The 14,300-nt window shown below is 40.3% G+C and overlaps 1 protein-coding gene across 1 annotated transcript; it reads left to right on the forward strand.

Moving 5' to 3' along the window:
- Positions 1-553: 553 nt before the first annotated feature.
- Positions 554-14,283, forward strand: map2k1 (mitogen-activated protein kinase kinase 1). The gene is made up of 11 exons (XM_050073077.1): positions 554-835; positions 8,441-8,651; positions 9,892-10,038; positions 10,278-10,355; positions 10,498-10,549; positions 10,797-10,921; positions 12,932-13,139; positions 13,334-13,398; positions 13,516-13,574; positions 13,695-13,740; positions 13,824-14,283. The coding sequence occupies exons 1-11, from the start codon at positions 753-755 to the stop codon at positions 13,935-13,937; spliced, it is 1,188 nt and encodes a 395-aa protein (XP_049929034.1). The 5' UTR covers positions 554-752; the 3' UTR covers positions 13,938-14,283.
- Positions 14,284-14,300: the final 17 nt, after the last annotated feature.

Raw genomic sequence — 14,300 nt, forward strand, 5'->3', positions numbered from 1 at the left:
TCATTCTGTGTTCATTGCCTGTATAGCATATAGGGAATAAAGGACTTTATGTAAGTGAAATGTTTTATTTGTAACAGACTATTTTCTACACTGTGGTTTTGCCATCTGAACGAGGCTGCTCAAAGTGCTCCTGGCCTTCATTTCCAAAATGTCACCACAAAAAGACAAAAAGACCACAAAGAGATGCTAATGAACTGTAAAGAGACACAAAATAACAACACACACAGGCAGAACAACCACAAAGAGATAGAAAATTACAACAAAAGACACAAAATAACCCTAAAGACACACAAAAAGGTGCATTAGGACTAAAGACAGATGCAAAACAACAACAAAGTAGGAGAGGTGGTGGGGCCTGTTGCATATCTGTGCCCAGGGACCAACTGTCTCCTAATCCGCCCATGGGTACCTGCTGAAATATCTGAATGTTTTTTCCTCCACTGTTGTAACATCACCCATCACCAGCAGAGGGAGCGCTGTCCCAAGCACAGCCATGCTGTCCGGAAGACGAATGTAAATATTTTTGTGACGTCTCATCTCCCGGATCATTCACATCCACCCATTAAGAAGAACATCAGCCCCTCCAGCTCATGACTGCACAGCTGTGTGTCTTCTCCTGTCGGTGTGTGTCGAGCAGCCTGTCAGCGCCTCTCTGAAACCCCAGCTCTGTTCTTCTTCTTCGGGGTTTCCTGCCATATTCCTGCAGCCAGCCCGTGTGTTTCTACAGCAGCAGCCTGTTTGTTGTGTGGAACATGCAGAAGAGAAGGAAGCCAGAGCCGATCCAACTCAACCCGATCCCCGATGGAAACACTATCAACGGCACCGGAGCCACAGAGTGAGTGTCAATATCCATCTACTACTGATATTCACAGTGTTATATGAGGGTTATTGATAATGGGTCACTGATTGATCAGTTATGTTAGATTCATGTTCATATGCTATAAGGGCTCCTGACAGATGCAACGTATAGATACCTGAAGATCCCCTTTACAGTGTGTGTGTGTAAACTTCTGTCTTAGGTGTCTAATATAAGACTCTGCACCGTGTGTGTGTGTGTGTGTGTGTGTGTGTGTGTGTGTGTGTGTGTGTGTGTGTGTGTGTGAGCTCACTGAGATTACACTAGAGCTGCAACCAATGATCATCTTTATTATTATCGTCATCATCAGTTCATATTCAATTCAATATAACTTTATTTACCCCAAAGCAAATTATTGTACCACAGAATGCTTCAAATTACAGTAACACTAAATACAGTAACCACAATTTTAACGAGTCACAACCAGTCAACGAGTGGGTTCCCACATGACGAGAGTAATAAATATCTGGCAAAATATACAAACATACAAGATTGAAGTGTTTTCCAGGAGCAAAACCAGAATCCAGTGCCTACTAGAGTAACAATAGGAGTACATTAAGTACAAGAGTTACTAAAAATGAGCTAAAATGGTGGGAAAAAAAACAGACTGTTCATATTGAATATGATATAACAATGAGAAGTAAGTGTTGCACATGACTGAGAGAATAATATTGCACTGTACTGACAAGTGACCATGATTACTGAAGCATGATATTGCACATGGTGTTGAGAAAAACATTGCACAAGATTTTGAAAAGTGGTAATGTGCATCATATTAGGTCAGGGGTGTCAAACTCATTTTAGTTCATGGGCCACATACAACCAAAGTTGATCTCAAGTGGGCCGGACCAGTAAAACCATCGCACAATAACCTATAGGTACCATCAGCTCCAATATTTACCCCTTTTTTGTGGTAAAGAATTGCAAGTACATTCTGTAGATGTTCATCATTTCACAAAACAGATGAACAGCCTGAGATGTCTCAAGAAAAATAAGAGCAATGTCAACAGTATATCTCCAAATTCAGTCAGTCTACTTCTCACTGTCATTACATGAGCATTTATCCAAACGTTTCCTGATACAGATTCTTCTGAACTGAAGCTGCTGATTGACAAATTTTGCACGATGTTCAATATCTCTTAACATGGTCACAGTAAGTATTCATTGTTATATCAGAGAGCTGTATCCAGGTCAGGGTGGAAAAGCTTCTGAAGCAGGATTTTACATGAAGTAAGCAACGCATTGTTTAACTTGCTCCTGAAACCTGGCACCTCTTAGTCTAGTCATCTAGTGGGCCGGATCGGACCCTTTGGTACACCAATTCTGGCCCACGGGCCGTATGTTTGACACCCCTGTATTAAGTAATAGTGCACCGAATGTAGGTAAATATTGCTGTCAGTGTCCTTGAATGATATATATTCAAGGACATTCATAATATGTCCTTGAATACTGCTGTCAGTGTTGTATATATTGAGATGTTTTCAGTGAAATGAACAAATTGATTATTTAAGTAAGTTCACAGAACCTGAGGTGAGATCTTCGCCTGTCTTGTGGTGCAACAAATGACCATTTTCATTATCGATCCATCAGTCATTTTTTAAATTAATCGTCTAGACAATATAATGTAAGAAAATAGTAAAAGAAAAACCTGAGCTCAAGTTGACAACTTCAAACACAATTGTAAGTCAGTATAATTGTCCAAAACACTAAGTAGTTATGCTTGATACATGGCTGAAATGATTTAGCATTTATTATACTAGTTACCTAGTTTTGGTTGATTACTTCTCTGTTTGATAATCTAATTGTTTCCTACACTAGTTTACACTAAATATTGCAACTGCTCCCATGTTCACAACTCCAATTAACAAGCTCTGTTGTGATTTGCTTTCATGGATTGATCATGCTACATTGCTCCTCAGCAGAGAAAAAGTAAACATCATTGATCTTTCTCACTGAAGACAGTGAGCTAGCTCCAGGCTCCTAATATCCACTCACTGGCTTTGCTTACAGGGACACTTGATGGATCTGAGCCATCATTAACGATTTTTTGTATCACCTGTTTGTCTGCCTTGAAGAAAGGTCTCTAACGCGCAGCTCGGGTCTTCGGGTGTTCTCTTGGTGGTGTCACGGATGAGCAGGTCGCTCCATAACTCTAACAGCCCACTTTGTGTGGACAGTGATTAGTCAGAGATTGACTTTTGCAGGGATGCACCGTGTGGAATAATATTTCTGTGCGTCGAAGAAGTTTTGTGTAGGCCTTCTCCCACCACGGTAATGGGGATATTAAACTGTTGTGACAACATGCTCCAGTTCTCAGTGCACAGAGAAGAGCCCAGCCAGTCCAGCAACAAGCTGCATCAGTTGGGATGAGAATTACATAACATGTCATCCCTCGTGATGGCTGGTTTTCTAATGTGTTGCAGAGGTGTAATATTTCATTGTTTTATCATTGGATCGCACATCTGGAGGACATGTGTGTCTTTTGCGATGAATTACTTAAAAAGTGATGGACTAAAATCAAATCCTGCATTAAATCTGAATATAATTTAGCATTAAACATTTAAGTGTAAATTTCAACAGCCCAGCATTTCAGTGAATATTCACAGGGCTGCAACCAACAATTATTTTCAGTTTATCTGCCAATAGATGTCTGGATTGGTTGATTAAATGTTAGTAATGTCAGAAAACACTGTGAACGTCCATTTATAAAGAAAACTACGTCCTCAAATTGCTTTTGTTGTCCGACTTAAACACAAAGACCTGCAGTTTATTGTTCAAGACAAAGACAAGCAGTAAATTCTCACATTTAAGAAGCAAGAACAAACACAGAGGGGGGGAGTTGTGCCTTGGCTTTGTTTGCCGATGATGATGTAATGTTTGGCTGGCAGAGGAGCAGCATGTCGGGATAAAGCAACAATCAGGAACTCTGAATCAGATATTTGGAAGTCTCTGCTGTGGAGCGAACTCGCAGTGTCTGTGTGTCCGTGTGTGTCTGGTAATACTGCTGTATTGTGCCACTGTGACATTCAGACTTACACACTGCTGACAGAAAGCCATGCAGCCTGGTGTCACTCCTGACCTCTTTTCCATAAAAAGACATCTAGGTCCACACGTTCAGCTGTCTGGGGCTCTGAGGGAAAGCAAATCCCGTTTCAGGCCAGTGATAGTAGATGACGGGTCTGCGGGCACACAGTTGTCCGTCACAGTCGGCACACATTTTGCTCCTTAACACTGCATAAAACCAAACTCCTGCACACCCACACGAAAAAGGAGGAGGGGTAAGATTTGTAAATACATTGCAAGATAAATTGTATTTATCTAGTGATTAAACTGTACGTTGCATGTCAGATGCCAAAGGAATTAAATACACCCTCGAACCAATGGGCATCTGAACTTGTAGGTATGAAGAAGAAGTGGGCCGATGCATGGCCAGCTCTAGAAGTGTAAATGTAAACAGGGCAAATATCTCAACCAAAGTTCCTGATTTCCTAATTTTAGCTCTGCACAGGCTTTAAGAAACCAAAAGGTGTAAGGGTGATTTGTTTGTGGAGAGCTGGAGCTTTGCCATACATTTGCAGACCAGTGGAGGGGAAGACTGGATTTAAAGGACCAGGCTTTTTTGCTCCACATGTGGTATAATAGGATGGGTGTGTGTTTGAGGCTACCCAGTGCCGTGCACAGACATTTTGTGGGGCACATGCTCAAGTGGAAAAAAGGGAAGTGCTGCACACATGCAAGAAGCTCGCAAAGTGCACCCTGCCAGGAGGTTTCTGTGTGTCGCTGGCACCAGAACAGTTCTTGAGGCCAAAGAACATACAGTACATTTATGCACAGTAATGAGCGAGGAAAATGTCTATCTAGCTTATTTTAAAGGTGACTCAGTATCTTTACTGTATGCACCGAGCAGCATCTTCACATATATGTATCATTTATTTATAGAAGGCAACGACAAAGAAAACAGTGCCACATATGTGCACTCTTTAGTGATAGATGATCTATAAAACAATAACCATTCAACACGTCTTCACTCAAAATTGTAAAAACACTGTTCTCTGAATACATAAAATAATAGACTAACCAATCTACCCTCCAAACCACAAAGTAGGCCAACAGTGAGGCTAAGTTTGTTCTGCTCTCCTCTTCTTCCTCACTTTATTCTTCACTTATTTTTTTGCTTTCCTCCATTTGTTTTTCTCTTCTTCTCATTTTCTTCTCCCCTTTTTTTTTGTAAATAGTCACATACTTACAATTATCTTCTAAATAAGCTTTAAATATTCTTAAAGAATCTCAGAGAACAATGTATGCAGCTCCGAGCTCCTCCCATCCTCCTCTGCACTATTTGTACTTGCTATATTTGTGAAGTACCAAACCGCAATAAATATAAATAATTATTATAAATAAATTATCAGATCATAGAAATGCTCCAATTCTATAAATATTAGCAACAAAGCAAGAAAACTGCAAAATGCATCAATTGCAAAAAATGATAGATTTAGAAAATCATTGGAAAAATAAACTAGGAGAAAAAGAAATAAGCTAGGGAAACCTATATTTTGAACTATTATTATTATTATATTTCAAAATTATGTTACAGAATTATTATTTTTTTTAAGTTCTATCCAAGTAATTTTTTTTATTATTATTATTTTTATAATATTTATTTTTATAATTATTATTTACTTTCTTTCATTCTTTTTTTTTTTTTTTACAAATTTTCTTGTTTTAATTTTCTTTTCTTTTTTTTTTTTTTTTACAATTTTTTTGCTTATTAATTTTTTTCCTTTTATTAATTTTCTTNTTTTTTTTTTTTTTACTAATTTCTTGCTAATTTTTTGTGTAATTTCTTCTTTCGTTGCTCGTTGTCCTCTTCCCATGTTGTCAAAAGAAATAAAGCCAGTTTGCTCAGCTTTCAAAGGGTTGAATAGTGTCAGAAGTTTTACTAGGTGACCATTTTGCAAACAGTTATAAGACCATGCTTCATCGCCACAGGTGTTTCATATTTTGGCTGATGGTACCTCTTCTCAGCTTACACCACTCTCATTCTTATTGGTATACTGAGTTTAATAATGTCATGTGATCCTCAGCATAGCTCCGCCCACTAGGCATTTTGTCAAAGCAGACATTTGGATTTGTCATTATAGGAAAAGCACAGGTGTTACTAATTACATTAATGATGCTCTGTTCTGCTTAAGTGTTCCAGTAAGCCGTGTGTGCTAGCAGTGTGACAGCAGCATGTACAGTTTTTTCAACTGACATGTCAGGGTGTGTTGTGAGATAATAAGCCTGTGCTCTATGAGAATTTTAAATCAATAATTCCAGATGACATCTAGTGTCATAATACAGTGTCAGTATTATAGCTGAAAACACAGCAGTTGTTTTGAATAGAGAGGAGAGACAATGCTCATGTTTCAGAACAGACACACATGAATTATCACATTATTTTAGGTAATTTGGACCCCACACAGGAGGATCTGATGCCCCTACCAGCAGCACAGGTGTTGCATATTGGGTGCAGATGATCTTAATGCAATCGATCATCTCTCTTATTGAAACCAGACCGTACCGCTCTGGTGAAAAGGAATTGCCATTACAGCCCACGAAATGCTTTCTCAGCATGAAATGGCTGGCAGCCATGGGAGAACTGTACTGAGTGGCCCACATAATGCCAGCCAAGCATGTAATATTATCAGAGGAGATCTGAGAACAAATAAAAACAACCTGTTCTGGATAGAATTTGCTAGTTGCTAAAATATTGGATAATATGCTACCGTCAGATACATCCAGACTTACAGAGCACGCTTGTGTTCTACAGGGAATATTTTCTGCTTAGTTATTCAGAAGTGTTGCTGTTCATTCTTTTGTAGAAGCTGTTAGAAAACTTGGTAATGATTTTTTTTCATATTGACACAGTGTGAATGTGAATGTGTGAAAAGAAGATTAATGATTAACTCATACAGCGTAGCTCACCATAGTTTGTAGTGTTGATTCTTCGTTAGTTAGATACCACTTACCATATCCTGTTTTACCACAAAGGAGTTGGGTCTTATTTGCTTGCAAAAGCAATAATACACGGTTTAGTTTTCTCGCACAATAAAAATCTTTTCAAACTACAATCACGCCTTCCTTCTGATACATCAGTCTATACTGCATATGTGCATACATATGTGCATTTTGCCTGAGTTAGACTTAAGTTTTATGATGTACTGGGAAAATTTCAAACAAAGCTCAGAGTCCTCTGTATTGAAAAAGCAAGGATGTTATGATGATCTGTTTCCCTTGAACCGCTTTCCATCCTCTGTGATTCATGTTATGTAAAGTATGCGAACACTTTTGCAGCCAAAGTCACAAGGAAAAACAGCAATGCCATCCTCTTTCCGCGGCTTGATGGCAAGCTGTAGAAATATTTCATCTTTTGCATTCAAGTTCTACTAGATGTCCTTGGACATTGTGTGGATGGAGCACAAAAGGCCGGCATCGTGCTCACTGCCTCCTGCACCCAGGAAGGTGGGGGGGGCTGCAGTGTGCAGCTGCCGTGGTCCCTCCCACATACGTATTGTGGAGTGTGTTTCAGGCTGCTCCTCTTCTCAGTATCTCCAGCCTCCTCCACCTCCAGCTCTTGTCGACAAGACGCCCACGCTACCCACAACCAACTCAAACTCAGCACCTCGTCTCCATGGATATGCAGGCCCACTGTCAAAAATAAAACCACTTAACCCTCTCTTTGCTGTGTGGTGGAGCAGTGGAGAGAAGAGCTCGCTGCCCTGCTCTACTTGCTCTCCACTGAGTCGTGATTAGGTACGAAGATTTTTTTTAAAAAGCACAATTACCACTTAGCTTAAAGAAAACCATTTTATTATGATCAGATAAGCAGGCAAATGTGGAAGACTAGCACTTAAACTAATGATGTTTTTTTAATTGGAGCACCTTACAGAGGCTTGTACACTTGCAAGCATGTAAAACGTCTTTACCATCAAATCTGGCATGCTTTTGTTTTATTTTTATTTATTTATTTTTTATTTATTTAATGCTCGTTGGTGCCTTGAGGACTCATTGGTCTCTACCTGCTCATCAAGCTAATGATAAAAGCTTAGACAGACTTTGTGTTGCAGTGTTTGGAGACAGTGGAGCGGGAGGGGAAGGAGAGGTCAAAGAGCAGCATGTCAAAAGAGTTCACTCTGCGATTGATTTCTCAAGGAAATGCATCGCCATGACAACAGCGCCAGGAGAACGGCGTCAGCGCTCAGAGGAACTTGGAGCTTCCTCACACACAGATCTGGGAAGGAACACCGAAACACACCCTGTGACCCTGTCTGTCTTCCTGCCGGCTCTTTGGTCAATTGTCGTTGTTGTATGCACGAGAAGCAGTTGTCACACACCAAGCTCTGTCTTTTCTCCAAGCTTTCAGTAATATAATACAATAGATCTGGATGCACCTTAGATTGTCTCACATCTCCCAGGGGGGACAGCCGGACTGCATGAGTTCAGTCTGAGTGGACTCAACGACCTTTGCATTTAGGAAGGAATACATTAATAATACATGACTTACTCATCTTTGTCTCTGTTACTCTTCATCTTCTCTCGTAGAACAAATTTGGAGGCACTGCAGAAGAAACTAGAGGAGCTTGAGTTGGATGAGCAGCAGCGGAAGCGCCTGGAGGCCTTCCTGACACAGAAGCAGAAGGTGGGAGAGCTGAAGGACGATGACTTTGAAAAGATCTGTGAGCTGGGCGCTGGTAACGGAGGAGTTGTCTTCAAGGTCTCTCACCGACCCTCTGGTCTGATTATGGCGAGGAAGGTAAGCTGTGGCCTATCGGAAGCACTGTGGTGAAGAGGCTGTGAAAAAAAAGCTTTTACTTTCAGGATGCCACTCAGCCTTAACAATACATAATATACAATAAGCGGTTTTCTTCCTTTGTATATGATTGACAGAAACGGATTTTTCCATGCATCATCGCTGTTTTGAAAGAGTGTGGAGTCAAATTTGTTTCTCATTTTCCTGTATTTTGTGAACCACATGAACAAGTGGGTTAGTGGGACAACTGTCACAACATTCAAGAGCCACTGTATGTTATTCACACTTGACAGAAAAAATTGAAATACTAAAAAAAATATGCATCTATATTAAAACTTGTATCGTAAATAATGTTCCTGTGTGTGTGCACAAATGTACAAAAGGAAGATTTAAAGGGACAGTTCAGCCCAAAATCAAATATACATATTTTTCTTCAGTTCAGATTGTTTTGATGTGAGTTGCTAAGTGTTGGAGATATCGGCTGTAGAGATGTCTGCCTTCTCTCCAATATAATGGAACCAGATGGCACTCAGCTTGTGGTTCTCAAAGTGCCAAAAAAATACCTCTGAACAACTCAACAGCAATGTCTCTTTCCAGAAATCACAATCTGGTTACTCAAGATAATCCACGGACCTTGTTGTGAGCAGTTTCATGTAGCAATTATTTTCTTTCCACTGAGCTACACCTACCAACCGCATCGCTGCACAGAAGGAAGCGTGCATCTACTCACTGACGAGAGGCTTATGCTCATGACAGCGTGAAATGTAGGCATTAGTGGCAGAGCTTGACTGAGCTGTAACGTTAGCTAGCTCAGTGGTGCTAGGTGAGTGAGCAGCACGCTTCTTTCAACACACCTGCTGTTTAGTTCAGTAGAAAGAAAATAGTTCCTACATGAAATTGCTCATAACAAGGTCTGTGGATTATCATTGGTAACTGGGTCATGATTTCTTGGAAGGGACATTGCTGTTGAGTTTTTAAAATGTATTTTTTGGCACTTTGAGCACCACAAGCCGAGTGCCATGTAGCTCCATTATATTGGAGAAAAGGCAGACATCTCTACAGCCGATATCTCCAACACACTGCAGCTCACACCAAAACAATCTACATTAATAAATAGAACTACAGGTAAGAGTAAAAATATGTATGTTTGATTTGAAGGTGAACTGTCCCTTTAATTTCCTGTTATTTCTGTTCTGTGTGATACGAGGACACATAATAAAACCTGATGTCTGCCATGTTCCAGCTTATCCACCTGGAGATCAAACCAGCCATTAGGAACCAGATCATTAGGGAGCTGCAGGTGCTGCACGAGTGTAACTCCCCCTACATTGTGGGCTTCTATGGAGCTTTCTACAGCGATGGAGAAATCAGCATCTGCATGGAGCATATGGTACTTATCTTTAATAAGTTCTGGCTGCCAGTGTGTTGTTTATACAGCATTCACTCTGAGTGCTGCTTTACAGACTGTGCTGTGGATGTCTGGTATGTCTTCCCTCTCATGTACAACCTCATTAGTGTTGAAAGAATCACTTTGTTTCAATGTGTTGCATTTCATAAATGGTGTTTTCAGTTTCAAAGAGTCCTCTCAGTGGATGCTCTCCATATTTTTGCCTTCCGTGCTGGTTATAGGATGGTGGCTCCCTGGACCAGTCGCTGAAAAAGGCAGGCAAGATCCCCGAGCAGATCCTTGGCAAAGTCAGCATCGCTGTGCGTAGCTCCAACACCTCTCCCACCACTTTCATGCTCTGGTCGTCATACAGCTATATTTCTGACCATCACTGATGCATACAGTATGTGCTAAAGTAATCAGAATTGTTACCACGCTGATGTGAAATATTTGTTTTTCCAGGTCATTAAAGGACTCTCCTACCTGAGGGAGAAACACAAGATCATGCACAGAGGTCAGTCACTATTTTATTCACTAATAATGTCATCAATATGAAAAGGTTTCACAAACCCTTTACATTTATGAATGAAGACTGAGCTTTAAATAACTCGAGGGAGAGTATTGATCTGTACCTTACAGTAATTTTCTATTTTAGATGCATCAGCTGCATCTTTGTTGCACTCAGTGTCGTACATATGAATGATGAAAGACAACACACAAGCACACATTGCTCCTAAATATACTGCATGTCCCTCTCTCAGATGTCAAGCCTTCTAACATCCTAGTGAATTCCCGCGGTGAGATCAAGCTGTGCGACTTTGGAGTGAGCGGGCAGCTCATAGACTCCATGGCCAACTCCTTTGTGGGCACTCGCTCCTACATGTCTGTGAGTTAAAATGGACACACTCCTCCTCTCCTTCTGCTCTCGCTCACACATTAGCTTTTACGATTCCTGAAGAGAATCTCAGATTTATGTGTGTAAGGCAACCAGAGTCCCCAGTTCAGACTGTATTCCCAGTTTTGATGAGTCACAAATCAACTGGGACTGGCTTTATAAATAGGGTTTCATGTCTTTTAAGCATCAGCTGTGTTCAGAGTAGACCCACATGTAGACGTAGGTTATGCAATTTGTGTAATTCATACCACTGATGGGATGATGTAATGCAGAGCTTTAATTTGATATTACTTGATCAAATACTAATTAAATTTCTAAACTTACAGTCATTTGTATTAACTGATGTGATGGATGTAAATTATTTTTATATCAATTTGCCTTAGCATGCTAGCATCATGTGACAAAAACTGGTTACTTAAACTCTTACTGGGACATGTCCTGAGTGATTTGGATTTGAACACTGACATAAAAAGTGAGCTGGACTAAATCATCATGCAGGGACTCCCATCTGAAAAGATTTCACTTCACGGACCTCCAACTGGAAAGATTTTGGTTGTTAGATATGGTTAAAACCAGAAATCTATAGTTGTCAAATACATTTAAGGAGATAACCGAGGAGGAAGTGAATCCTATGATCACACAACAGTCACTCTTATGATCATTGGGCTCACTTCTATAGTGAATTAAATAGACTGAATCATAGTGTTTGTGTACAGTAACTTCCAGGTAGAAACCCCCTGGGTCATGTACATTAAATGAAATGGTGCCACCAGACTCCATTGACAAAAACAGTCATTTTAGAACAGGGGTTGTCAAACTTATTTAAGTTCATAGGCCACATACAGTCCGATTCGATCGCAGGTGTAGTAACCAGTAAAACCATGGCATAATATCCTGTAAATTCAAAACACCTTCAAATTTTTCCCTTTTTTTGTTTAAAGAATTTCATTTCAAAAATGCTCATCCATTTACAAATCATGTAACAAAAAGCCTGTGATGTCTTCAGAAGAATAGATTAAATTTTAACAATTCTCAGTTTTTCCACATACAGTCAGCCAACTACTCGCTGTCATTAAATGTGCATTTTTCTATGCATTCCCACTCCTGTGTAGTAATCTTGACATCACTACACCAAGCTAAAGTGAAAGAAAAGAACTGTATTCTGCTCAGGGTGGAAAAGCCTCTGATGCAGCATTTTACATGAAGAAAGCTACTCACTGTTTAACTTGCTCCTAAAACCTAGCACCTCTTTGCCTTACTTGTGTGTTGCTATTAGGTGTGCAATGTCATCCAGTGGGCCGTATGTTTGACACTCCTGTTTTAGAACAAGGGAGTTGCTGGTCTACCACTGCCTTGATCAGTTAGTGTGTAATGTAAAGCTGTGAAAAATATTCAAAATATAGCATTCACTAATGCAGATTTTTTTTTGAATGGGTAAAACACGTCTTGCTGCAGCACACGTCCACAGCAGTATATTGCTTAGCTTCAGGGCTGGTAGAATAGGTTTTATCAAAGAGGCTAGAAGAGCAACACAGCAGAAGAGCAGCAGAAATGTCAGAGGGCTCGAACCACTGTGTTTAACTTTACATTTTTAAACATTAGTTACAGCTGAAAATAACAGGAACAGCTGATGTCACATACTGTACCTCCACGATTCACAACAATTGCCAATTGTTTACCTGGAGTTGTTAGTGTGACATCACAGTGATTTCATCTATAGTGAAAATACAGTATTCCTTATTTTTCTGGAGACCCACTGGCACTCTGTCAAGGACCCCTGGGGGTCCCCAGACCCATAGTTGAGGACCACTGGTCTAATTTATTGACTGTCATAAGTTATAGCCTGATAAATGCCTAAGAATTCCACTGTCTCATTGCAGTATGCTGGACGTAATGACTGTGACTCAGTGTTTTGTGATGCTGTATTATCACTGCAACATTTTAATAATTATACAAACAAGTAATGGTTCTGTCGGTGATATAACTGCATGTGTTTTGCAGCCGGAGCGTTTACAGGGCACCCATTACTCTGTTCAGTCGGACATCTGGAGTATGGGTCTGTCTCTGGTTGAAATGGCCATTGGACGCTTCCCTATTCCACCACCTGATGCTAAGGAACTGGAACAGATTTTTGGCTTCCCAGTGGAAGGGGAGGCAGCCTGCAGCGAGTCCTCCCCAAAGCCACGGCCCCCTGGGAGACCAGGCAGCTGTAAGTCTGAGATGATGCTGGTTCATCCTGTCATTCTGCAGAGTGGCTTTTTGTTTTTAGATTAAAGCAGCTTTGAATGACAGTATTTCAAAAGTTCTGTTGAAGTTGTTAACAAATAAGTGGACTTTGAGTAATAATTGGTGCAGAGGGAACTGTGAATTATGACAGAGGCTGATAAATATTTTTCCCCCCAGCATATGGTCCTGACAGCAGACCACCAATGGCCATATTTGAGCTGCTTGATTACATAGTCAATGAGGTGAGTTGCCCATTTTATGATCTCATCCCAACATGAACATACCTGTATATCAGTGTATATTGTTGTGATACATTTGCCAGCAATTTGAGCATTTCTGACAGGACCTTTAAATTTCAGCCTCCACCAAAGCTGCCCGGGATATTTAGCCCTGAATTTCAAGACTTTGTCAACAAATGGTACGTAGGAGAAATTTTCACTAGCATCAAACACAAATGGAATATCTCCTTCAGACTGTCTGCCACCTAGTGGTGTTAAAAGATATTACATTCTAAAAAAGGTTTGTGTCTCCATTGCAGCTTGATTAAGAATCCTGCAGAGAGAGCAGACCTCAAACAGTTGATGGTGAGTGTTCATACTTTACAGTATTCTCACTCCCTACATTTTCTTTATCTTTTTAGCTATCTTACACGCCTCTTTTTCCTCAGGTGCATCCTTTCATCAAACAGTCGGAGGCAGAGCAGGTTGACTTTGCTGGTTGGTTGTGCAGCACCATTGGACTCAATCAGCCTCTGACTCCCACCCACGGCACAGCAATGTGAGGCCTGTTGTGTCTACAACAAACCCCATATCCCAAGGTCCTCTGGTGACTGGGTTTGTATTATGGGTGATATGTATTTATACTGAGTACTACATGGGTTCAAAAGTTGTGCAATCAATAGTTGTATATTTAGTGTACAAACCTACATGCCAAGTGAAATTAACTATGTATTGAACAAGTCTTTGGGCTACGTTACAGGCCTGCCTGAAAAGCCATCTTTTTCTAATGATCAAATTATTTAATCATGACAAATGCTGCTCAACCTGTGTGCTTGATATTCCTCTTTGCCTTGTGTTCTTACAGCGCCAACAAAATAAAGTCTTTGTTAGCTTATGTGAAATAAATAAGTCTTGTGAATCAAAAT

Source organism: Epinephelus moara, chromosome 20 (assembly GCF_006386435.1).
Source record: "Epinephelus moara isolate mb chromosome 20, YSFRI_EMoa_1.0, whole genome shotgun sequence".
In the NCBI taxonomy this organism is placed as follows: Eukaryota; Metazoa; Chordata; class Actinopteri; order Perciformes; family Serranidae; genus Epinephelus; species Epinephelus moara.

Excerpts from the sequence above, each read along its gene's own strand:
- map2k1 (XM_050073077.1), top strand. The coding sequence starts at position 753 with ATGCAGAAGAGAAGGAAGCCAGAGCCGATCCAACTCAACCCGATCCCC. Across the intron at positions 10,922-12,931 it reads GCACTCGCTCCTACATGTCT|CCGGAGCGTTTACAGGGCAC; the intron begins GTGAGTTAAAAT and ends TGTGTTTTGCAG. Across the intron at positions 13,399-13,515 it reads TTGATTACATAGTCAATGAG|CCTCCACCAAAGCTGCCCGG; the intron begins GTGAGTTGCCCA and ends TTTAAATTTCAG.